We start from the raw sequence: 25,935 nt of genomic DNA on the forward strand, positions 1-25,935 counted from the left end.
ACTGCACGTATTTGATCTGTAAGTACACCGAGATTTGAGTTGAATCGGCTACTCGAGGGTGTTGTATATCGTTAAAATTCTTCATTTCGTTTCGGCAATTTCTTTGTTGTATCTTTGATTCATTTTACTGTTTCTTTGCTCGATTAATTATTTGTGATTCTTTTTGTAACCGATAAGAATACTTTTTGGAATTTTCTTTGCTTTTTATATAGTGAACCTTTTTTTTCCTTGCCGCTGGGGTTGGATCTGCGTCGAATACAATGCACAACCTCAGCGGGTGCCTCGCCACGAACCCTTCGAGACCCCGAGGGATCCGTCAAAGTCGTGCCTCACGGAGTCGCTCACCCGGCAGGTTGGGATTCGGTCTTTTCTTTGCCAGGCCGCAAACCAGGTCCCACCCGTGAGTGAGAGACCCAGCCGGGCCTACGGTCTTTTATTTACTCGCGAACACGAAGGGTCCCCGGTCAGTCATCAAGCCCGCCTCAGCGAACCACCCTCTCATGAACAGGACTGCCCTAATCCCTACCTGCAGACCACTCACCGTGCCGTTCCCTAGCTTCCTTTGCTTTGGTACCTAGTATTTTTGCGACCGTTGTTGCAACCTGGTCCCGTACACGTCTACCTTTCGTCATAAAACAGGGCGGTCTCTTCTGGTGTTATATTAGCAAGTCCCGTTCTTTGGCGAATCTCGTCCCATCTGCTGCAAACATAGAATGTATGTTCGGCCGTATCATTTTCATCGCAATACCTACATGTCGGCGTACGTTGCTCGCCAAAAAACCGGTGCAGGTAGACCTCAAACTCGCCGTGTCCGGTAAGCGCTTGGGAGAGATGAGAGCCCATCTCACCAAAATTCCTCTACACCCATCTCCCACGGGATCAGAATCGATGACTGAATCGATCAAGACCCGTGGGATGTGAACTTAATCGACGTTCTTTGTACTCGTTTTGTACGCGCATATTTATGTATACCGTATGAAATATATATACATATAGAGTTCTTTGAGAGATTTCAACGGAAACCCCTCTCTGCATATAATTTTTTTTTTTATTCAAATTTACTTATGGTTTCGGTAAATTGGAACCGGTTGTAAATTAAACACTGCCGCAAAAAAAAAAATAAACAGAAAGGAAATCTATGGTTTATTGTTTTATCAGATTCTCTCAAAATGTCTTACATTTAATTAATGAAGTAGTGCCATAGTAAAAGGAAATTTGATGTGATAAGAAAATTTAAATACCTAGGAATTATTAAAAATAATAAAAATAGAAATTTACAATACTATCCAACAAAATATGAAGTTGAGTTTTTTTGATAACCTATGTTTTCTAAAAAATAAACTTATCAAAAGGTGAACAAAAATGAAAATTTATACAAGCTTAATTCAGCCGGTTATCAAATTTAGATGTGAAACATGGATGTTGTTAGAATTAAATGTGGATCTGCTAAGAAGATATGAGACAAGAATTTCGGGCCTGTTAAGTAGAAAGATCTTTTAAGGTTGCGAAAGAACGAAAAACTAAGAAAATTCATTAAGAGAAAGGATACCTTCGATTTATAAAAACACAAATATCAAGCTGTTTAGGCCGCATGGAGAGAATGGACAGAACTAGAAAGGCGAGAGAGAAAGAGAGAGATTGCATAAACGAAGAAGGGGTCATCCGAGAAAGTAATGGATGAATAAATATTTTAATAAAAGTTTAACAAATCTACGTTAATTATTAATTTTAAAAAAATATATTTTTTAATTAATTAATTTTTAATAATATTAAGCAACCGGTTAAACTGGGTCGGGTATATGATTCTACCTCCCCCGCATTTTATACGGTAAGAGTGCATTAATGAGGTCAACATAAAAAATAGCCTGCTCTTGCCAAAACTTGCATTCTTAATGCACTCATACATCCTACATACGTACAAGAACCTTATATTTCATAAAAACTCTCCGTACGTTGTAAACCATCACCCGTATGCTATAAACTAATTCAATTTTTGATATTTACGTTACTTCAAAATTAATGTTACAGGTTATATTTCATTATTAAAAATACACATCTAATAACGTATATTGTGAAACATCCTTGCAACTCAGTATTGTAATGAAATTAATCGTTTTTTTGCCAAGGTTTCTTTGTAATTTAGTAAATATATGTATGTATTTTTTTTTTACAATTATTAAATTTTATAGTCTTTTATTATTTATGTATTTATTAATTTTATTTATTATCATAAAAAATCCTTTTTTGATTTATTTACGTACTAACTTGGTAAATATTCATTAATGTACAGATTTAAATACATTTATTTTATATACAAGCTGGAATAATAAATTTTAAATACGGCATTTAAGCCTAACTTACAGTAATGCAATTTTGTCTTCAATATAACTTGTCAGCACGGAATAATGAAGCAGTCAAACGTAATCTCCTTTGTCTTTATTATTTAAAAGGATATAATTTTTTTCATACAGATATCTTTATGAAAATATAATTTTCATAGTTTATTGGTCTTTTTAACTAATTTTTCTTTTTTTCCGGGATAAGACAGAGGGATTTATCGAAATATTTATAACCGGATACTATAGAGAAGGAGGAAATGCTACTATGCTACGGAAATATTTTGGCGAGTGAAAAAAATTTCATCATGACCGGGATTCAGATTTGGAACCTTCCTGGATTTTAACTACACCAAGGATGTCTAAATAAAATTGTTTTTTAGTATAAAAAAGTCGTAAAACGATAGTCGAAAATGGAGAAGATTTATAAAACATAATAAAAAAAACCTAGACGAAAACAACGTGACATTTGATGAAATTAACATTTGAATACATATATATATGTAAATACAAGCAGCGGCTTGTCGCTGCGTCAAGTACGCGTGCGAAGCCGTGGGTAGCGCCCACGGCTTCGCACGCGTACTTGACGAGTAGCTTGTCCTCTTCGACGCTCGTTTGATCTTCAGTTTCGACAATTCTGGATGCTACTTGAAGTTCAACTCGTCAGTATTTTGTAGCCTGACACTGAGCGAGACCGACAATGAAGTGTAAAAAACTGAAAAGGAGATAGAAAATGAAACGGTGACTGACGCTCACAACAGGATAAAGAATAAAACAGTAGTGCACCGATTTTCAACTTTGATTGTTAACGACTTCGGAACTAAGAAGGTTATCGGAGTTTTAACTTTTTTTTAATTTAAATATATCGATTTATTAATAATTATTGACCTCTAATAAAAAAAAATTACAATAAATAATTAAATAACAATAAAAAAAAATTGAAAAAATCAGAAGTTAATAGAGAAATAAAATTTTATGTACTTTTCATTTTATTCCAAAACTTTTAACAGAGGTTAATAATTGTTAATAAATCGATATATTTAAATTTAAAAAAAATTATACGCATATGAAGTCGGATTCAAACCGATATGTCTACGGTTACGGATCCGACAGGTTCTCACTTATACCCCGCATAACTACTTGAGCGACTTGAAACAAAATTAATATAAAATGCTGATACGGACAGCACCAAAAAAATATGATGCGTTGTTGTGTCCACCGCAAAGCAATTATATAATTGTCCACTTTATTAAAGAATTGGAGGATCGTACTTCACTTTCAAATGAAATAAATTTAAATGAAGTGCAGCAAAAAAATGTGTGTATGTAATTTAATAGGCGTACAGGAAGTTATGTGGTGTTCACATCAGATTTTTTAAAAAGTTTTATCGCTTGGAAAATGTAGCGACAAAAAGAAGGACGTAAAACCGATATTTTACGTTATATTCATAATTAGTTAGATAAGTTCTTACGCTTTAATTTCACAGTATTATACTCCCAACTTTATTTATATCTTCCAATTTATGCGATTTCTTTCTTTAGTCAAAGTCGAATAGTACAGTATACACAGTAACACCTGTGCTTGCTTACACGTTATTATTACTTCATCGCTTGTTCTTTCCTCGGATTAATGTTTGAGAATAAAAAAAAACAAATAAATAAAAATATAAATATTAAACTTTACGTATATATATTATTTTTACAATTGTACACTTGTATTTATAATTTTTTTTTTATAGCGGGCCTATATTACAAACAAACAAAAGTGAAAGTAATTAACCGTATATCTTGTCTACAGTTTGTTAAATAAAAATGCAGTCGGGTTAGAGTAATTACATACTAAAAACACTTGCCGTATTAAATAATAGGCCTACATTTAAAACAGTCTTAAATAAAATAAAAAAAGTCAATGTCAATTAAATTGGAAAAATGTGTATAATAACGAAATAAAAACAGGTGTACAAGCTACCATTCGGTAGACTACGCGCTGTACGGTAAATCGGGTGATAGCTCATTTGTATACGGTTAAATACGGTTGGATTTAATCCAGAATACATTCGACTATAATAAAAATGATTTATATTTTGATTAAACTGCATAAACTCGTTTATAAAGATTCAGAGAGTCGTTATACGTTTCGCATTTACTAGACCATAGCGATCGATTCAGGGCATATTACACACTACGCTACGTTATATTACTGTACTGTACGTTAATATTATATATTTATATGCTACACTTGTCTAGTGTTGTGTATTACACAGTGTCGTTATTTTATGTAGCTGTTACAGACAACAGAGCGGCCCCGGTGTAACTAACCACCACTACACAGCACCTGTAACTTGTATAACTTGTAACTGTATACAAGTACTCTTGCCGTAATTCGTAACTTCATAGACCGCCCTCAAGTACATAAAATAGCTTCAAGGCGGTCAACAAAACAACAAAACTAGGCTACACTGCAAACTAATATAGCTTACCTGACAAAACTATAGTCGTAATAATCTACGTTCTTAATCTTTATCGTGTAACGGTGAAACGAAAACCGTAAACTAATTATATACTAAGTATTTTTTTGAGTTATTCGTGCGTAATTGAAATTTATAAATGAAGATCTTTAATGCGTCAAAAGTTATTTTAAAAAGGGATAATAAAAATCTAAAAAATAATTTACGCACAAATAAGCACCGATTATTTCTATAAATAATAAATCTCACTCGGTTATAGTGTGTTTACGAAAAGAAAAGATTCCTATAAGAATAAGAGAAACTATTAAAATTCAGTCAATCAATTTCAAAACATCCCCTTTTTTGGATGAAACAAAATGACGATATTTGAAAAATAACAAAACCGGTTTTTAGATGCAAGTTAACAAACAAAACAATTTAACAAAACTGTAGAAATTATTTAGGAGCGACCGAAATTCCTTCTTTCATCTCTACAGAAGAATAAATGTTAAAAAAAAAAAAATATATATATATCATCTATGTATTACCTGAAACATCTATGACGTCAGGATAACTAGTTCTCGGTTAATCACTGTATAGAAGCATATTTATTGAAATCTCAGTCGATAAAACCGGATCTTCTATCTAAATACAAATAAATATGATTACTTAATAAATATTTCACTTGCACGTGAATGAAATGCAAAACAAAAAATGCTTGCGATATAAAGCATTATAATAATACTAAAAATCAGAAATGTAAAATAACTTTTATTCATAATCCATTGCTATCAACAAAACTAAAGAAATACTCTTTCAGCTCACTGGTTGTTCTCGAATTATTATTTTTTTAATTTTATTTCTTTTAATGATATAATTTATATTCTGTTAAAGAGTTAGGAATTTATAAACCAGATTTATCTTTGTTAACCCACCTGGTTGGTCTAGTGGTTAACGCATCTTCCCAAATCAGCTGATTTGGAAGTCGAGAGTTACAGCGTTCAAGTCCTAGTAAAGCCAGTTATTTTTACACGGATTTGAATACTAGATCGTGGATATCGGTGTTCTTTGGTGGTTGAGTTTCAATTAACCACACATCTCAGGAATGGTCGAACTGAGAATGTACAAGACTACACTTCATTTAAACTCATACATATCATCCTCATTCATCCTCTGAATAATTATCTAAACGGTAGTTACCGGAGGCTAAATAGGAGAAAGAAAGAAAGATTTATCTTTGTTAAAATCATTGAAGACTTTAATTTTGAAAGATTTTTAGTTAATCATTTAAATCCCTTACAACGGGTTTACATAAGATAAAAATAAAAAGTTTTATACAAATCGATGATAATTTTGTTGAATTAAAGCGATGGAAAAAAAATTGTACGAATCTAGATTTTTTTTAGGTAAACTTCATAAAAAATCTACCTATTGTAATGGGTACCGTGTTTCGACTTTCGGAAAATTTCGACGTATCTTCACGTTTCACATCCCCAATCCCAAAACCAACGTCAGTCCAAAAGTTTATATACATATCACTTTCCTGTGGATACGATAACTGCCGTAATTTTAGGCCAATCACTTTCAAATTGATACATAAAATATAACGACCTAAAAATCTCGGTCGAGTTCTTTAATGGGTAAAATCGACTCAATTGGGTGGAAATGGCGGACTTTTTCGAAAAAAAACAAAATATGATTATATCCTTCTTATTAAGTAAAATATCAAACTCGTTTAAATTTCCTATGGATAAGAGCCTAAAACTTATCTAAGTAAAGGCTTTTGATATCACCAACCGTTGAACTAGGGGGTGGAAAAAGTGGGGTTTTGAAGACAAAAATGCATACCTCCCTTAATAGACAGCATCGAACCGGTTTAAAATAATTAATCCTCTAAACATTACCTAAAACTTTTCTCTGAAACATTTTCTGTATGACCAACCCTTACGACACGGGATGACCAAAATGTTGCTGGAATTGTAAGAAGATGGGGTTGTCGTACGCTAATCATTTTTTTCACATTCAACCGCTGTCGTATTGAGTAAATTTGAAGTTTTTTTTTAACTTTAAGGTGGAAAATTTTTTATCCCCTATTAGCACCGGTGAAATCTGCCTCCACCTTCCGGCATGCCGAAGGGATTTTTTTAATAAGGGATGTTTTATTCTTTGAATCTAAATTAATTTAATGAATTTGACCGTTAAATCTAAACTTACTTGTATAAATGACAAATAAAAATTTTTGTTGATTTATCTAGATCTAAGTGTAAAATGATAAGAACAAACTTTCACCTGTGTTTTGCCTGCTTACGAAACCTCTAATCTTTTCCCAAATAAGAACACTATTTATACGTTCAACATAATAAACATTTTAATTTAATAAATTTCAAACCTAAGCTATGGCATTGTTTTTTCCTTTTACTTAAAATTGTAAGAACACAAAAACATACGGTAATTTTTATCTTAATATTAATTCCCGTGTTACAAATGATACTAGCGTAATTTGGTAGTTTAGACTAAAGATCCAGCCAGGAGTGGAATTTGAATACGACTATCACAGAAACTGAGATTAAGTTCATAGGCAGATAGAAAAAGTTATTAGTGCGGTAATAAGATTAAAAACAAGACAGTCATGTTCAGAGTTATATCCTGAAATTTTTTTGAAGAGAAAATTGATTAACTAACACAAAAATGACCATTAAAACTGCCTTTTTAATTTTTTTTTGATGGTAAACTATTTTTTATCATTTCTGAAAAGTGGAACTTTCGATGTTAAATATGAAGAATATTATGTAACCTATCAATGTGACAAAAAACTAACAGGTTAAAATAAAATTAGCATTTACATTTCTTCCAGGCTAAGTGTTTTAACTTATCTACTTACTGCAAACAAAATAAAATGCAATTTTTTCTTTAAACGGTTCAACTACTTGATTTTTTTTTGTAATATATTCAAACAATCTAAGTGTTTTAAATAAACATACAATTAAATATAAATTCATAAAAGCAATTTAAATTCAATAAAAAAAGAAATTATACTGCAATAAAAATCCGTCAATAAATCAACGAAAAAATGAATATATAATTACAGGAATATTTTATCAGCCGTCAAACCAGTATATACATGTTAATAGTTGGTGTAACCACGTCAATGTGTTTTTTAGTGTGTGTGTGTGTGTGTGTGTGTACGCGCGCGCGCTTGTTTAGTATGTTAAGAATCACTTGTTGATTGAGATGTTGTTGAACAACTAACTATGGACGGGCACTTGGCTACAAGGTCTTAATAAACATAACTTAAAAAAAGAGAATACAATGTGTAAAAATAAAGATATATAATCTAAATGAAAGTAAGAAATGTTGAAATGAATAAGTTTAAATAAAAATAACATTTTGATTAACTTTTGTAATAGACTTCTTAATTTATTCTACAATTCAAACGATTGTTTAACTTTAAGTAAACTAAATCAACGTATAATCTTCCTTTTCTTTTTTTTTTAAAGAGGTGGAGGAACCCCATTTACGGGCGCGTGGGCAGTGTCGGCCTCGATCAACAGGTTCCGCAAGATGTTATTAAATGCGTATGTGTTCTTGCGCACTACCGACTAAACCTCCATCCCTGGCTAACCACCCTTCCTGGTACAGCTGGTGTGCAATACTTCAAGAAGGGGGGAATACGCCCTCACACCCATTCAGACACCACAGTCAACAGACACGGACCTCACACCCACAAGACACCAAACGTCAGACTAAATCTCACGACACACTCCACGACATCTAATCATCACTCGGAAAACATACCTCACGCCGCACACTCCACACATCACATCAAAGCTAGCCACATCCAATCGCATAAACAAACACTCGATTGTCTCACAGACAATCGAACGCTACAGTATACGTACTTCATGGGTCACCATCGGACACCGGAGCGGAGTGTCCACGACCTCATCGCACCCAGGCGATTTCCACACGTACGGGGAAGCCCCTAAGCTCTCAGCCGCGTGCCAGTTCGCCCCGCGCATTCTCTAACGACCGCTTCTTCAACCCCTGCGAGACTTCCGACGACCCCTTCTTCAACCCCTGCGAGACTCCTCCCAGACGTACAGCTCCTCCATGATCTTCCTAGCAAACTTTGCTACAGCCCTCCAGTTTTCCGCGCTTTCCAACGTGATCTGTTGCAGTTCATGTGAGAGGAACATTTCCCTTCTATCTACGATGTCCAATATTTCTCTCCTCGCATCCTCAAATCGAGGGCAGCGAAAGAAAACGTGATATGCTGTCTCTTCCTCGTCTACACACACCGAACAACTAGCGGAGTGATCTAGCTTAAACCTAAAATGATATTTCTGAACCCTCCCCCCCCCCCATCACCATGGACGCTATAAACTGTGTGAGGCAGTAATGCAGTGAGTCATGGGCCCTCTCGCACAAACTTCTCAGGTCGCCAATTATGTGGTGTGTCCATCGGCCTCTATTACTAGTGTTCCACCGCATGTGCCATTCTCTCCTCATTTCTTCCATGATGTAGTTAGCCACTCTCCTTTTTTCCGTAGGTGTTGACGCCCGTTGCTCTTTAATGTTCTTTCTGCGGATGATCTCCAGATCGACAGGTAATATTCCCGCCAACACTTCGACTGCCTCTCGAGAAACCGTGCGATATGCAGCTGTAATACGGAGACAGTTCCTTCTGTGTATTGATTCAAGAGCACCCCTGTATATGGCGTATCTAATGACCCCCTCCCCATATCTCGGCTCCGTAAAGTAACGTAGAGTACATCACTCCAGACAGCAGCCTCCTCCTCTGCTGCACGTATAATCTTCCTGATGGTAGTTAAAATAAAAATGTAACTATATTATATTTAAAGCTCTCATTTGATTCTACACAGCCTGAAATTATTTACCTCTGATGGACCCGTTTAGGAATATTGAAGGTGGATTTAGGTATAAAAAACTAAAAATAAAAAACTTCATTCAAAACTAGCTTGTAATTGAAATCAAAAGTCGATGAATAACTTTGAATATTTATATTTTACGTAAAAATAATTGATTTAATAAACAGCAGTTTCTCAAAAAATAAAATTTGATAATTAAAATGAGGATCACAGTCTAAACTAGAGATTTGAGAATTCTATTACCACCTAAATAGTACAATAAGGCATATTTACTAAGAAAGGAAACCTTTAAAATCATAACAGCATGAAATGAGAAGGTATAGGAAAAAAGCTGATAACAAAGTTGTGATACTTTCCTGGCATTGGTTATTTATTCTTATATAGTGGAAAAATAATTATGCATAAAACGTTACCTAAGATGTTTTTTTTGTGATGGGGTAATTTATGATGAAATTGTATTGTACAATTACATACATATATATATATATAAATCAAAAAAACCTGTTTTTAATTCAAAAGATGGGTAGTTTTTTCTGCTCCCAATTTCCAAAATCATCTTCCAGGAAAATCTTTTGATTTTCCTATTGGTTAATTTTCGGAATCCGACAGCCACTTTTTTCAGTATTTTCTTCCAAATCAGTGGATATTTGGAGGTATTTGCAAAAAAATTATAAATATAATTAACCAAACTTAGCCTACGCTCGCTAACCAATTTTTTTAATTCTACTCGTCAATTTTGTTCAAACATGGGTCTTCCAAATGTACCTGACAGAGGTCCAATGTAAGCATTGTGCTTATAATTATAAATATAATCTAACCAAACTTAACCTACGCTCGCTTCGCTAGCTAACCTTGACTAACAAGCGAAGCGAGCGTAGGTTAAATTTGGTTAGATTATATTTATATATAATTAAAATATGTAGCGCTTGACGTTTTAATTGTAGTACTTTACGGGAGCGAAACATGAAAAAACAATAAATACTGAAACATAAAAATAGAGTTAATATAATAGAGGTCAATAAAACACCTTCGAGTTGATGTCTAGCTCGTGATGTTTGCGGTTATGTTTTTTCTAGCTTCGAGTATTCGTGATTATTATTGCGGTTTTTGTAAATAGTTTGGTTACTTTTTCGTTTTTAGTTGTTTGGTGATGTTTTTAGTAGTTTTATTGCGTTATTTTTGGGGTTTCATCTTATAATGACACGAAAAATTTCGTTGTATGTTTATTTAGTTGCGCGTTTGTGATTTGTTTATATTAATTTACGTGTTTCTGAAGTTAATTCCAGTTTTTGTTGCGTTATTTTATCATATTTAAGTGTTTAAAAATCTATTTTTGTAATAGACTAGCATACAGTAACTAGGACTTATTTACCTTAGTTGCCCAGCTGTTTTTATTGTATTATCTCTGTTTACATTCTATTTACAGAATTCGCTAAGTCGAATTTTTTATAAAAAAAAAAAAATTAATTTAAAATTATATTTATAGCAGCTCTTTAGAGTAGGGAAATTTTGAAGAAAATATTCCCTCCGTCAGGGTTGTTTGTTTACAACTGGACTACAGAAATTTTCGACACTGGATTTTTCGAGTACAATATTAATTTACTTTTTTGCGATTAGTTACCTATTGATTGATTTTTTTGTTTTTGTTGTACTTATAAATTAATTTATTACGTTAATTTTTTTTGTCGTGCTTTATATTAATTTCGGTGATTAATATATGGCTGACCCAGATCGGCCAGAGGGCAAGGTCCCTACTGACGAACAGGGATTCTCTCCGGTTGTGGGTCGGAAATCCAGCATCAGGGGAGCGTTAAAGGTCACAGTGCATGAAGTCATGTCTGACAGCAGCGGTGGCAACAGCATTGAAGAAATAATCATAGAGGAAATTCGGCGCCCTGATTGCCTGATTTCTAGGAGTAAGAAGAAGAAAACGAGGAAAACTTTGGTTCGACGCCAAAGGAGGGTTTTTGAATCGCCTGATCCATCTAGTAGGGATTATGACAGATTTTCCGTCTCTCCCAGTCGGGTTAGGAGACGAACAGGACGATGGGCAGAGTCTGACTAAACATTCCGGGAAACATCAGCTACGTGGTTCTCCTCCAGTCTCTGAGGGGACGAAGAAGAGGGGGCTGATTGGAGTTCCTTGTACTCGATTGAGAAGGTCTCCGACTTAAAGAGACGTTGGTGGATGTCTTCTCTGTGGTGGAGGAAGAGTCTGCAGGAACAGAAGCGTTTAGGGAGTATGGGGCAGTCTCATGTCGCAAAAGAAGTGCTTTTCCCATAATCTGAGGCTTCTATTTCGCAATGTGTGGAGACTGAACCTGTTGGTTCGACGACATTCGAATACCAAGATTGAGATCGAAAGCTGCTCAGAAGACATGAACAGAAATGTTCGTATGTTGGGAACATTCGAGGATGTTCTAGACAGAGTAGATGAGGGATCTCAAGCAGGGAGGACTATTCGTCCGAGTATGATGGATGAGGCTAAGCAGATGTACCACATCATATTGTTTCCGATGATGCATCCCAGACTCCAGACGGGGGATTGGAACGGGCCGCGGCTTGGTCGATTGAAGAGCTTTGGCAGGCGGTCGAGAATTGAGTTGCGATGCCCATCTTGAGCCGCTGGTCCTGAGGGGTTGACCCGAAGACATCTTTCAGTATTTTAGTGGAGAATACTGCCAACTTGGGAGATGGCATTGCATCTGCCTGGATCACTGACATGGCGGTTGGAATCGGCCATTCTCAACACATCGGTATTCCGAAAAGGTCCGTGGCTTCGGGAGTTGACCAGTGCAGGTAGACTGAAGCCGGGCCAGGTCCTTGTTTTGCAATCGACTGTTCGAGATCTTTCTGAGGAGGATAGCAGTAGTAAAATTGCTCTAAGGCGGACTGGGTACGCTCTGGTTGTTGACTCGTCGGCAGGGGATCGTGGGGTAGCCACTGCTATTTGCAGGTCTACCCCGCGGGTGCTGACGGATAGACAGAATTGGCAGATATGCTTCTGTGGTCCACAAAGGCGAGTTCGGCAGATTCTACGACGGTCCATGGAATATGTGCATAGAAGGATGGAGAGGCAGCTTTTTTCGCTCATTTATTACGAGCGTCACTAACATTGATGCCGACCGGCAAGAAGCGACCCGCAGACCCTCCAACTACCACAGTGGTGGTCTGGGCGGAGGGGAAGACCTACGCAGATCACCTCCGTATGGTGAGGGAGCAGTGTCACCGGGCGAAACCGGGGTCGTCTCCAAACGGAAGGAACAGGAGGAGGACCTACATCTCTGGGTGCGGGGCCGATAGTGGTGAGGCCGAACACTTTGGCAGAGATATCGCCGAAAAGGTGGATTGTGCTACCACGGCCCTAACTGGAGAGGGGAGGGTCCACGTCCTAGTTAAAGACCAGGATGCTCCTACGACGCAGGATGAGTTTCTTGGAGAACTTTGCAAAATAACAGGTGAGTCGGTCACTATAGATGTTTTATCAATGAAGCCGGCTTAGGACTCAACGCAGGTAGTCACACTGGCAGTGCCACCCCACCCATCCTTGCGGACAAATCGCTGTCTGATGGGCGTGTTCGCATTGTATTGATGGCCTGTCGGGTGATGTGGCGTACCTCCGACGACCTCTCCTTCAGATGTTGGAGTCCAGGCCATCGGGCCAAGTTGTGTAATGGCGCCGATAGGAGTGACCATTATTTCAGGAGTGGTAAGGCGGGCCATACAAGTAAAGATTGTAAACAGGAGCCTCGATGTACACCCTGCAAGCTGCGCGGTCATGCGCCCGGAGGTCGGGGATGCAAGACGGCTCCATCTGCGTCAGGAGTTGTGTCTTCACAGTAACGTCATGGTGTCTTTGAGAGACAGTCCCATCCGGAAGGGGTGGGAGACTTCTACCTTCAATGATCGGTTAGGGATTCCTGTGAAATGCCATTAGGGGGGAATTGGTGGGAACCTTAGTCCCGGTGGGAAATTCCCTTGGGAGTTCTCCACTAAAGGCGAGGCATCAAGACCGGAGTCCCGGTGGGCAGTTCCCTTTTGGGAGCTACCCATCAGAGGCATGGCAAGTAAGAAAAGACCGAGTCCTGGCTACCTGGACGGGGTCTTGTGCCCATTCAAAGTAGTTGGAGATGCTGGCACCCCTCGGATCTAAGTTTATGCTTAGTTACGGATCCAGATCCGGGGGGGGGAGGAAAATAAAGAAGATAAAAAAAATTAAAAATAACAAGAAAAATGGAGTTTAGAAGAATTAGGCAGAAAAATATTTTAAATTAAAAATACACAAGTTTATTTCAGAATGATTTTAAAAAGAATCGAGAAAAGAGGGTTGTTTGCAAAATCTTTAGTATACTAAGTTCAAATAGAAAGTAAGGTATTGTAAAGAAACGCTAATATAGGGAACAATTTTTAATATTGTCAGCGCTTTTCCGAGTTCAGAAGATACATATTTAGACTGCAGCTGAAATCTGTATTATATTTCAATATAGACTGTTCATTTATTAATATCATTGTTTTCATGTATTATTTAACATTTAAGTATGTTAAGATTTACTTATATTTGTTTGTGCAATACATCTAGATTTTTGTTCTGGTGTCTGTGTGTATCGATTGATAAACGTTAACCACTACACAAAAATGACTATACAAATGGTAAGACTACAATGCTATATACTGTTGTGTGAAATATAGCTTTAATTTTTGGAATTTTTTTAATTATTTTATTGTTTGTTGGCTCAAGTAAATAACTGTCTTTTATATCTGGCAGCAATAAGTAACCAACTGCCAATAACATCAGTTGATATCACAATGATAACCGATAACCTTTATGTCACTGAAGAAGATAGCCAAAGCGACGAAAACCCTTACGGCAAGTTTAAAAAATATTACGGATAAATAACTGGTTAGTTACTAAAAATAACACGCTTGTATAATTTTCACCATCGGCTGTCACGGGTAATAATATTAGTAGTCTATTAATTTCATAATAAATTGTAATATAAAGAAAACATAATTATTACTGTTAAAAATAAAAATTCATTTAATTCAGTCGGCTGTGATGGAGTGAAAGTGAAATTTAGCGGCAACAAATGGTATAGTTGTGTGGCTAGTTAATTGATGATGGACAGTGACTCAGTGAGGTTAAAAAGACAAGAAATTCTTCATTAAATTCAAATGTTCATGAGCCTATTGATTATTATTTTCTATTTAAGTATTTGTTGTAACATATATTACACATCAGTAATAAATACATTCAAGTATAATAGTTATTTGTTAAAATTGTGAATATCTATGGCCAGCCTGAACATTTGGTGCCGAAACCCGAGAATAAAATTCCATCTCTTCTGTCTTCACCACGGTTAAATCATTCATTTAAAGTTCAATGGTTTTCATGTTGATTAAGCTGTCATTAATTTAATTACTTATAAATATTTTTTATAAAATTACAAATATTTACAATAATTGTTTGTTGTAATATTACATGCCAGTAATGCAATAGAGTACTCTAATAATTATTTAATTGCCATACAATAAGCATGGAAGAGTTAATTAGAAGGCGGGCTACTGCAAAGGCTAAAATTGCTAGGTTTAATACATTTTTGAATAAATATATATCTGTAAATACCAAGGATACAACTCAATTGGAAATACAATTAGAGAAAGTAAAAGAGTGTTGTTTTTTTGAGTGAATTCAGTACAATACAAGAAGAACAAATAGAAGTTTTTAAAGAAAAGGAGGAAACTGAATCTCAAAGCCTAAAACAACGGGCTGATATTGAAGACTTGTATTTTGAAACAACAACAACAGGCAACGCTGAATCATTGATTAAAAGGCTTCAATCTGCCTCTAATTCAATACCTTCTGGTGTCAAACAACAAATGGGTATGTTAGAATCACAAAATTCAATTCAAGTAAGGCTTCCCCAAATAAACATTCCTACATTTTCAGGCAGATATGAGGAATGGCTAGGATTTCGGGAACTGTTTGATGCTATTGTTGACAAAAACCCTTCGCTTGATGATGTTCATAAATTTTATTTTTTGAAGCATTCACTGAAAGATGGCAGTGCAGTCAATTTAATAGATTCTACTGAATTAACTAGTCAAAACTATAAAAATGCATGGTAATTATTAGTTGATAGATTTCAAAACGAACGTGTAATTATTGAAAGTCATGTCAAAGCATTATTTGATTTTCAAAAAATAGAAAGGGAATCATGGGTAAACTTAAGATCATTGTTAGATTCTACTAATATTCACCTTAGAGCACTAAAAACTCTTAAACAGCCCACAGACTCGTGGGATACATTACTGGTTCATCTTTTGACAAGTAAATTAGATATTAATACAAACAAGGCTTGGCAGTCTCAAGCAGCAACACAAAGGATTGCAACATTGTCTGAATTTACCGAATTTATAAATAAAAGATATCAAACTTTAAGGGTCATTTCATCAGTAGATCAATTGAATCTTCCTATTATACGGAGTTCAAGATATGACTCACAAAAACAATTTAATATTAAAAATAAGTTAGTCCATCATGTTACAAACCAACCACCTATTCAAGATTTATTCAAATGTAGTAATTGTTCAAATGCTCATAAGATATTCAATTGTCCAGAATTTCATTGGTTTACTCCAACTAATAGAATATATAAATATAAAGTCTACTATTGGACTGATTCAACAATAGTCTTATCCTGGCTTGTATCAAAATCATCAAACTTGAGTACAATTATAACAATCCGTGCTGCAAAAATTCAGCGATTAACAGATACAGAAAATTGGAGACGACATTCTTTTAAAGTCATCATTGTGGTGGAATGGTCCAGAGTGGCTGGCCCAAGAATCTACATGGGAATCTTATCACAATATTCATTTTTATACAGATAATGAACTTCCAGAGCAAAAACAAAAAATCAATGTATTCTTAACAACAGGAAAACAAGAAGAGAGTCAATTACTACTGAATAAATATTCAGATATTCTTAAACTTAAGAGAGTAACCGCTTATATGTTAAGATTTTATTATAATTCAAAAAATATAAATCATAATAATCATATCATGGGTCTATTAACTGATCAAGAATTGAACACCACTAGTAATACTGGGATTAGTAATGCATCGACTACACAAGATCATTCATTAAAATCATTCCTATTGGTTCGCAAGGAAAACAGCCACAGTTAATACTGTTATGTAATGAGTTAATGAAACTTACTTATTTACATAAAAAGCAGCTAGAAGAGAGTAATATTACTTTGCAGATTAATAATATTTCAGATTCTTCTCAAATCTATCATAAAAATACAACACAGTTCGAAAATATTGATAAGAAATTTATTAATCAGCAAAATTCAAGTACGGTTCAGCAAAGTAATAGTAATAATTTTCAAAATAATAATAATAATGTAAATATTTTAACTACTACAAATATAAATAATCCCTCTAATAATTCAACTATACATTACCTACAAACAGATAAATCGCTGTATAATGTTAATAATTCTCAAAGTGTTTATAATAATTTATTAAAATGTGGTTACGATAAAGTAAGCAGTGATAACTATTAGTTAACGTAGAATTCTCAGCAGACTATTAATAATGTGCAGAATTATCTTGTACCACCAGTCGGTAACATATCAGATAATCATACTCTGATGCAAAATCAGTTTAATCCAAATTTTGTTAGTCAAGTACCAGTGGAAAATATAAGCTATGAGGAACAAAGAATACCTGTGGCAAATCAGTTCTTCTGGTAAAATGTATCAGAATTGCTATAATAATAATTACAATTTCAATAATAATCTTTATACTGTACCACAAACACAATTACAACAAAAATTGACTCCAAGTGTACACCAGAATACTGTTGTTAATAGTAATGAAGATAATCATAATTCGTGAGAGAATGTTTGGAAAAACAGAATTGTATTATTAACTGCTACAAATTATGCATTATTAAGAAATATGGAAAGTCAGTCTAACCAAAATTTTTTAGTGCAATACATCTACACCAATAGGTTCAACTTCATCTGAAACTATAGCTGATCAAAATAATTTACAATAGAATAATTATGTTAATTTGGTTGAAAACTTAAGTTTCCACGGTGGGAGACATGTTAAAAATAAAAATTCTATTAATTCAGTCAGTTGTGATGGAGTGGAAGTGAAATTTAGTGGCAACAAACAGTAGTGTTGTGTTGCTAGTTAGTTGATGATGGACAGCGACTCTGTGAGGTTAAAAAGACAAGAAATTCAAACGTTCATGAGCCTATTCATTATTATTTTCTACTTAAGTATTTCTTGTAACATGTATTACACATCAGTAATAAATACATTAAGGTGCAATAGTTATTTGTTAAAACTGTGAATATCAATAGCCAGCCTGAACAATTACTAAGTTAAAATTATACAACATTAATAATAAACCACAATATCATTGTTACCTGATTTTATGTGCTTGAAGAGTAAGAAACGAGTAAGCAGCAACACATTTCGATTGCGAGCTCAAACTTATCATTTAATATATCCCAAGCAATCACGACTTTTTTCTTCACGTTTAAATGAAATCCAAATCGACTTTATTCGACACTGTGGTATAATATTACTTGAATAATTACTTAATATTACCTGCCAGTTAGGTCTTTACGTTCCTGTACGTATTCCCTGTTAAATTAGTGTTACTGATATCTGATATCAGACTTATGTACTATGTAGTTTACCTTATCGACACGGTACAAAAGACTTAAATATTATGTATTTTCATCCGGTACATTCGTATAAAATACTTTGTGATTTTTTTGTTTTTGAAAAAACTTCAGCTAAATTTGAATTACAACAATCTACAGAATTTGCTCGATATCTAACTTTTGCAAATTAAAATAACACGATTACATTATTAAAATATTAACAGAAATATTTTTACAAATAATTTAAAACCTTTGTGTGCATACAAAAATTAACACGTGCTCACTAATTCCCTAACCTTAGTATAATTTTAATACTGAAAAAACGAACTGCGGCGCATCGCTGCTTCTTCCACCACTCCAGCCAGCCAACGTTGTTGACTGCCTTCGTTAAAGACGGGTATATCACCGAGCATCAACATGTAGATATAATAAAATCATTAACTGTGTATGCATATGTATGTACGAACGTAACTTAAGATTACATCTAAGTTACAGTTAACTTGCAAAAGCATTTCAATCTGGACGATTCTTTCTCATATTTTGATCATTCACTTTCTTTGACAAGTTATCTAGATTACAGTTTTTATTTCTTAAATTTAATTTAAAATAATGGGCGTACTATCAATAATATATATATTTTTTTTTAACTTTTCTAAAATTTAAATCATATATTCTTTACTTATTAACTGCGAGAAAATTTCTTACTGGGTTTTAAATTTGATATAAACTAAACGAAATATGCATTTGATTACACCGTGGCCTAGAAAGCTTATATATCTTTAATGTAACTTAATTATTGAACAATTAATTCAATAAGTAATATAATGTTTTCTTTGTTTTAGTACCGTGAACCAAGCCCACTTGAACCACCGATCACAGAAGCAGAAAAAATTCAACAGTTTTACAATCTGCTTACAACATCAGTAGATGTTATCAGACACTTTGCAGATAAAATTCCAGGATTTAGCGATTTCTGCCGAGAAGATCAAGAATTACTTTTTCAGTCAGCTTCTCTGGAATTATTTGTTTTACGCCTAGCTTACAGGTAAAATTAACTATTTATATTAAATACAATATGCGAATCAGGAATATATATTATTAAGCGTAATAAATCCTTATTTAATGTAATCCTAAATGGAATAAAAGCATGAAACTACAAGACGAAAGCTACTTTAATGTATATTTTTCTGTATTGTATCACTTATTTCGGATCATTGTCTTGGTAAATTATAGTTTTGCATGAAAGCAGTAACTCAACCCGATGAATTTCGCTGCAATTTTAGGGCACTGTATACAGTTTGACCAGAAGATTTATATTCATTTTTTATGGACTTCTTCCCACTCTTTCTTATAGCTGTGGTGCAAGAAACTGTTAAAGTAGCTGAATTACAAGTCATAGTTTTCTCTGAGACCAATTATTTTATCTATTTATCTAGAATAACTTTTACATTTCACTATGTAAAGCATGTGTAACAGTTTATTCAGCTCGATGAAGAATACACCAGAGAAACCACTTAATTTTTTGCTGCCTTTAATAAGACTGATGTGGAATGCTTTTTATTCTTGAGAATAGCTGTCCGATTTTCATAATATTTGTTTCTTAAATCAGGTCGCTTAGAACCAATAGGTTACAGCACCTGACAAAAAAAATCTACAAATAAATAGATCAACAGGACAATAACGCAAATAGTAAGTTTATAAAATAAACTCGCAAAAGTTAAAGTACTAAAAGAATAAAATAGTTAATTTCATTTTGTATTCAAAAATGCTGACAACACAGTTATAGGACTTTACCGTCACTCGGCTAAAGCCGCATTCCGGGTCACAAGTCCTAAAACTGTGGGCTGTTTCTGTTGCATGGCTTACATACACATACACACACAACTTAATTAAAAATATTAACTTTTTATTTAAATATAATTATTTCGTTAGCGCGCGCACATACCGTGTTTGATTCCCGCATATGTGGCGGTACTAGCGGCGACGGTCAGCACTAATTAAATTAATGTAATTTCACAACTTACATAGAAGAAACTCCGCTCGTACGGTCGGCAAGCTGGTGTAACTGCGAGGCTTAACGCACCAGTTACCGAATCAACCGTGCGATCAAATTCGAGACCCAACCAGACCGAGTTACTTTTTTACACTTTAAATATTATCGATTAATTATATGTAAGGTGATTTAATGGCCAACACCAAACTCACAACCATTAACATGTAGAAAATTTTCATCTGGTTTTTTGGGTTCTTTAGTTGTCAAAGCGTCAAGATCTTGTGAAAACTGCTTATGGTCATATTGGACTGATTACAATACTTTCCCATCTAGAACTGTTGCTCTGCTACAGCACTATCTAGACGGGAAAGTAGAAAACTTTTCATTATAATTTATATGTTAGAAGGAAATTTTGAATTAATTATAACTAATGAAATATGATAACAAAAACAGTTATTAGTGTCATTACATAGCCTTCATTCATCCATAGCCTTCTGATTTTCTTTTTTTATCCCCGTTCATAGATCACTACTGAAATGAATAATTTTTCTAAGTTAATTTATTTTATCTCCTGCGTTTAGAAAATGTTGGCCAAATATTTTTCATAAAAAATTTCCAAAGAAGATTTTTAATTATGATACCGAAGAATTTTTCAATTATTCAAGGCTTTATCTTGTGGAAATTTTTCAATGATTTCATCTTTCATCATAACAAAAATAAATAGTTGTTTTGAATATCTGCATGCAACCGAAAAATTAATTATTTTTTTCATCTTCTTCCTCTTATTCAATTCTGTTATGCAGTGTTTTAAAAAGTAAGATACATTCAGTGTACGATGTATCATATTTTTATTACAGTGCTGATTAAAATTAACCATCTTTCTTGTTGTTGTAAACTACAAAAATAATATGTTTAATTATACTGCTTAAACAGTATTTTTTACATTAAATTTTTTTTTTATGAACTGCCAAATAAATTAAACTTTCATCCTCATATGTACGTAATAAGATATTATAGATATCATTTCAGGAATAGATAGTTATGCTAATCCATGTATAAAAAAAGGAACTCTCTCCAGCATTAGCATGGATTATCGAGGAGAATGTGGTTAAAACCTTTATCAGAGCAACATCACAAAATTAATTATAAAATAAAAGATACAAGCGGTTATACTAATAAGAAGACTAGTCGATAATTAATTATTTAAGTGTATGAGATAACATTTATTAATTTTTAAATATACAAAACAATTAAAAAATAAATCATAACCTAATGTATTATCAAAAATTAATTGTGCACATATTTAGATATGTTATAGAGATGCAGAAAATTCAGTTTCTTTTTCAAAACAATATTTTTTATTATGTATCTGCTTTGTAATGCATTCAGTGATTTTTTATGACACCATTAGTATTTTAAATTAATAATAAATAACATTAATTTCAAAAAAATATATATTTACGTAAACTTTTTCAGGTTATTTAAACTTGACTTAATCGTGGTAAAATACAGACTATCCTGTTAATACTTTCTTAATCTTACAGTAAATATAAAATATTAGACACGTGTATGCATGTAAGTTATTGTAAAAATAAATTCAATTAAACCTGACATGAGTTTACGTGTTGAAATGAAGTACACAGTTTTGTATATTATAGTCAACCAGGTTGACATAACTACGTTGTAGTGTATTACTGTTTCTGTTTAGCTTAATAAAATTAGTCTGCAACTTAACAGGCTTTAAATAAAGAGATTATAGTTTCATATATTATACATGCTGCTGTTCAATTTATGAATCTAATCTTTAATCCCTATATCTATTATTATAAATAGCATAACTTTATTTATTTATTATTTAGTTTCAACTGAAAGAAGGTTTTTAATGGTTGTTAATAATTATAAAATATAATTAAATATTGTGCTAAGTGCATAATTTTGAATTAAACATGACAATTTACTACTTCCAAGACTGCGCTATATAATATATACATATGATATACATATATAGTTCAAACAATAGAACATATATAGTTCACAAAAGTAATACCATTATAAAAAGAATACATTACAGTTTTTCTTTGTAAACAAGAAGTCAATTTTAGAATTTCCTTTGAAGATAAACAGGCTTTCATCCCCCATCAAAAATCCATTCATATTTTCTATTTTAGAATAGCATTCCTGCTTGCGTATCTCTACGTCTAACTTTGTCAGTCCTAAACATTAGCAGAAATGAAATAAAGACATTTTTCCCAAGCTTTTAATCATGTCTCAGCAGTATTAACTATTAAAATACAATACTGCCCATCTTAGGGACACTCTCTGTTAATGTACCCATTGTTTAGTATTCACATTACACTGTTTTTCTTACTATGTTAGTCCAATTAGATGTCCTTCTGATTACTAATATATTTTTATTCCAGAACACGAGCTCAAGATACAAAGTTAACATTCTGCAATGGAGTTGTATTGGATAAACAACAATGCCAACGCAGTTTTGGAGATTGGTTACATGCAATACTTGATTTCTGTCAGAGTTTGCATGCAATGCAAGTTGACATTTCAGCTTTTGCTTGCCTGTGTGCTCTTACTCTTGTTACAGGTATGTTTATAACTTTATTTATATTTTATTATTGATTTAATTTGTAATTTTAATAGTATTCAGTCATTTACACTGTACCAATCAATAAGCTGATTAATTTACAAACACTGGCTGGTAGAATGATGTAATTATGAGGATGAATCTCCATTCATCCTCAGATTGAGAATAGCGTCAAACCAGCCAAAATACTAAACAAAACTAACTAAGTAATTAAAATGTAAAATCTATACTGAGAATGATTTATCATACATCTATATTAATTCAATCATGAAAATCTAATAAGGCTAAGAATACAACCGATGTGTTATTTTTTGACATCACCACATTTTTGGGAAGGTAGAAGATTATAATTATCTCTTAATAATTTTAATTATTAATCTCATACTAAAGATAATAGTAATGATTATGGCTTACTGCAAAGAAGTGCTTAGTTCATACATATTAAAAAAGTAAAATTTATTAAATAATAAAAACTAATAAAATAGAAAATTAATAGTGAAGCAGAAATTTTATTTTTAGTAAATCAGAAAAATATTTGGAGCTGTTATTTTCTGATAGTATATTTTCAAACATCTAAAATAATGAACTGAATTTTAAATGAGTTTTAATGAAATATAAATCACATTTCACAATTTTTATAAATGTATATATGCATTATGTATTATTAAAAATAATTTGGTAGATTGTTTTACTAATATCTAATTATCAATTTTTAGAACGTCATGGTCTGAAGGAACCCCACAAAGTCGAACAGTTACAAATGAAGATAATTAGTTCACTACGGGATCACGTGACATACAATGCAGAAGCCCAACGAAAGACTCATTACTTTTCACGTCTATTGGGAAAACTTCCTGAACTTCGTTCTCTAAGTGTACAAGGGCTTCAAAGAATCTTTTATTTAAAGCTTGAAGATTTAGTTCCAGCACCACCATTAATAGAAAATATGTTTGTTGCAAGTCTACCGTTCTGAACAGAACGAATGTAGGTGTTATATGTTAAAGTAACAAAATTTAATGATTTAATGGAATATATAAATATACAATGAAGAAAGTGTATGTGTTACAATGTAATCTTACTTCTGAACAATGTTTGTTAGTTTGTTGGTAATATAATAATAATTGACAGTTATCCTTCCAACATGGACAATTATGGTAGTCTAAATGTTTATAAGTAGAATAAATTGACTGTTGCTATAAGTTAATTGTTATATAAATATATATAATATTTTATAAATCTTTATCATGTCTGAATTTTATTTCAATTTATTAAGTATAATGTATTTATTTGTTTGAAAAAATAAATATGTTATGTATATTTTTATCTGAAACATAGTCTACTTTTAAGATATCTCCTTGATTTAAGAACAAATATCTTAAGTTTTATAAATATGAATAGAACCCAAACTATAATAACAAACAATCATTGATGGACTAAATGGTAATTTTGAAAGTATGTCTGCTTTTGTTGCGATCAATGATAAAATAATAAAATAATTATTTGAAGAAAACTATAAAATAATATTATTCCTCTTAATTATATACAAAATTATGACTAAAAAAAGGAAAGAAAAAAAATAGTCATAACAAAATAATTTTACTCAGTTTATAAGTTTTAATTGTACTGTTACAGTTAGTATTAACGTGAAAAATTTGTTTTTTCTTCTTTTTTAACAAATAACTTAAGTAATAATAATAATAAATAAATCTCATTCCAGGAAAATAAGTATTATTCATGAAAACAAAATCATGATAAGTATTATATGTTTTCCTTTTTATATACATTTCAATTATTAAAAATATTCATTGTATGTAATAATCATATATTAAATACATAATTATTTAATATCTTTATTCTATTTATTTTTGTGTGTTTCTTTTTTTATTTATAATTAATTATTGTGACGTTAAAATAAGTTAATTTATAAAAATGAATGTGTATAATATAATCTGTGAGTATCACTCTTTCCTTTAAATACTGTCTAAATAAAATTATAGATTAGGTTAGTAGAGGTCCTGTAAAGTTTAATTTTTATTGAAATTATACTATGAGATTAAATTTAATCTTAATGTATTTATGTATATTAAATAAAAACAAAAAGGATTGCGAATGCTTTCCTCATTTCATTACACATAATAACAATAATAATCAATAAATTAAACAACAAAATTATTTTTGAAACCAATGAAGTTGTGCAAAATTTTATAGAAAATAAATTTTACCAAAAAAACCTAAATTTACAACAAATAATTTATCCAGTGAAATCGTATGATAATTATCTATTAAACAACACCCAGTGTGATAGCGGACTTCAAACACTGCATTACAAGGACCTATAATATCAAGAACAAAGAGTAATAAATAATTTTGACTTTTGTGAAAGAAAAAACTAATAAATTAAGATAGAAGTAAATGATTGTGCAAATAAAACTGATAATTATTTTACATAAAAATTACTTGGTAAAATACTAACTGTAAAAGAGTTTAAAATTAAATTATAATTATCTTTTGAAATAAAGGATCCACTTGAGGTGTTTAGGATTGAGGCTGATTAAGTCAATTCACTTCACAGCCAGCAATATACAAGAATATATATTGATAGCGGTATACCTGACTCCTTATTTTACATTAGGTTACAAGTTTAAGTGGTAGAATAGAATTAAAACAGTAACTCTTTAGATTAGAAAGTCAGTGTTCTACTACAGAACTATCTGGACTCAGGAATGTTATTTATTAAAAATAAAGAACAAAAAAATTATTATATACCATTATATAAATTATTTTTTTAAGTTAAACAAAAAAATGTGGCAATGCCTTAAACATAACCAATGCCATAAGAATATAAAATTTTAATAATTGTTTTTGCTGTCAATCAGATTTTTGAAGACAGTGTTACAATGCAATGTTAAAATGTTTTAATTAAATAATAAATAAATTTTACATTAAACAATATACATGCTGTAATTTAGTATAGTATATTT

General features: G+C 32.5%; 1 protein-coding gene across 3 annotated transcripts in view; it reads left to right on the plus strand.

Moving 5' to 3' along the window:
* Window positions 1–24,558, plus strand: part of Hr38 (Hormone receptor-like in 38) — a 240,835-nt gene extending 216,277 nt beyond the window's left edge. For all 3 annotated transcript variants that reach the window (XM_075355896.1, XM_075355894.1, XM_075355895.1), the window contains exons 6-8: window positions 19,205–19,407; window positions 22,776–22,954; window positions 23,671–24,558. In XM_075355896.1, coding sequence (XP_075212011.1) covers window positions 19,205–19,407; window positions 22,776–22,954; window positions 23,671–23,927 — 639 coding nt within the window. In that variant the 3' untranslated portion in view covers window positions 23,928–24,558. The remainder of the gene's footprint in view (window positions 1–19,204; window positions 19,408–22,775; window positions 22,955–23,670) is intronic.
* Window positions 24,559–25,935: the final 1,377 nt, after the last annotated feature.

This window comes from Lycorma delicatula, chromosome 2 (assembly GCF_047948215.1).
Source record: "Lycorma delicatula isolate Av1 chromosome 2, ASM4794821v1, whole genome shotgun sequence".
NCBI classification, from domain to species: Eukaryota; Metazoa; Arthropoda; class Insecta; order Hemiptera; family Fulgoridae; genus Lycorma; species Lycorma delicatula.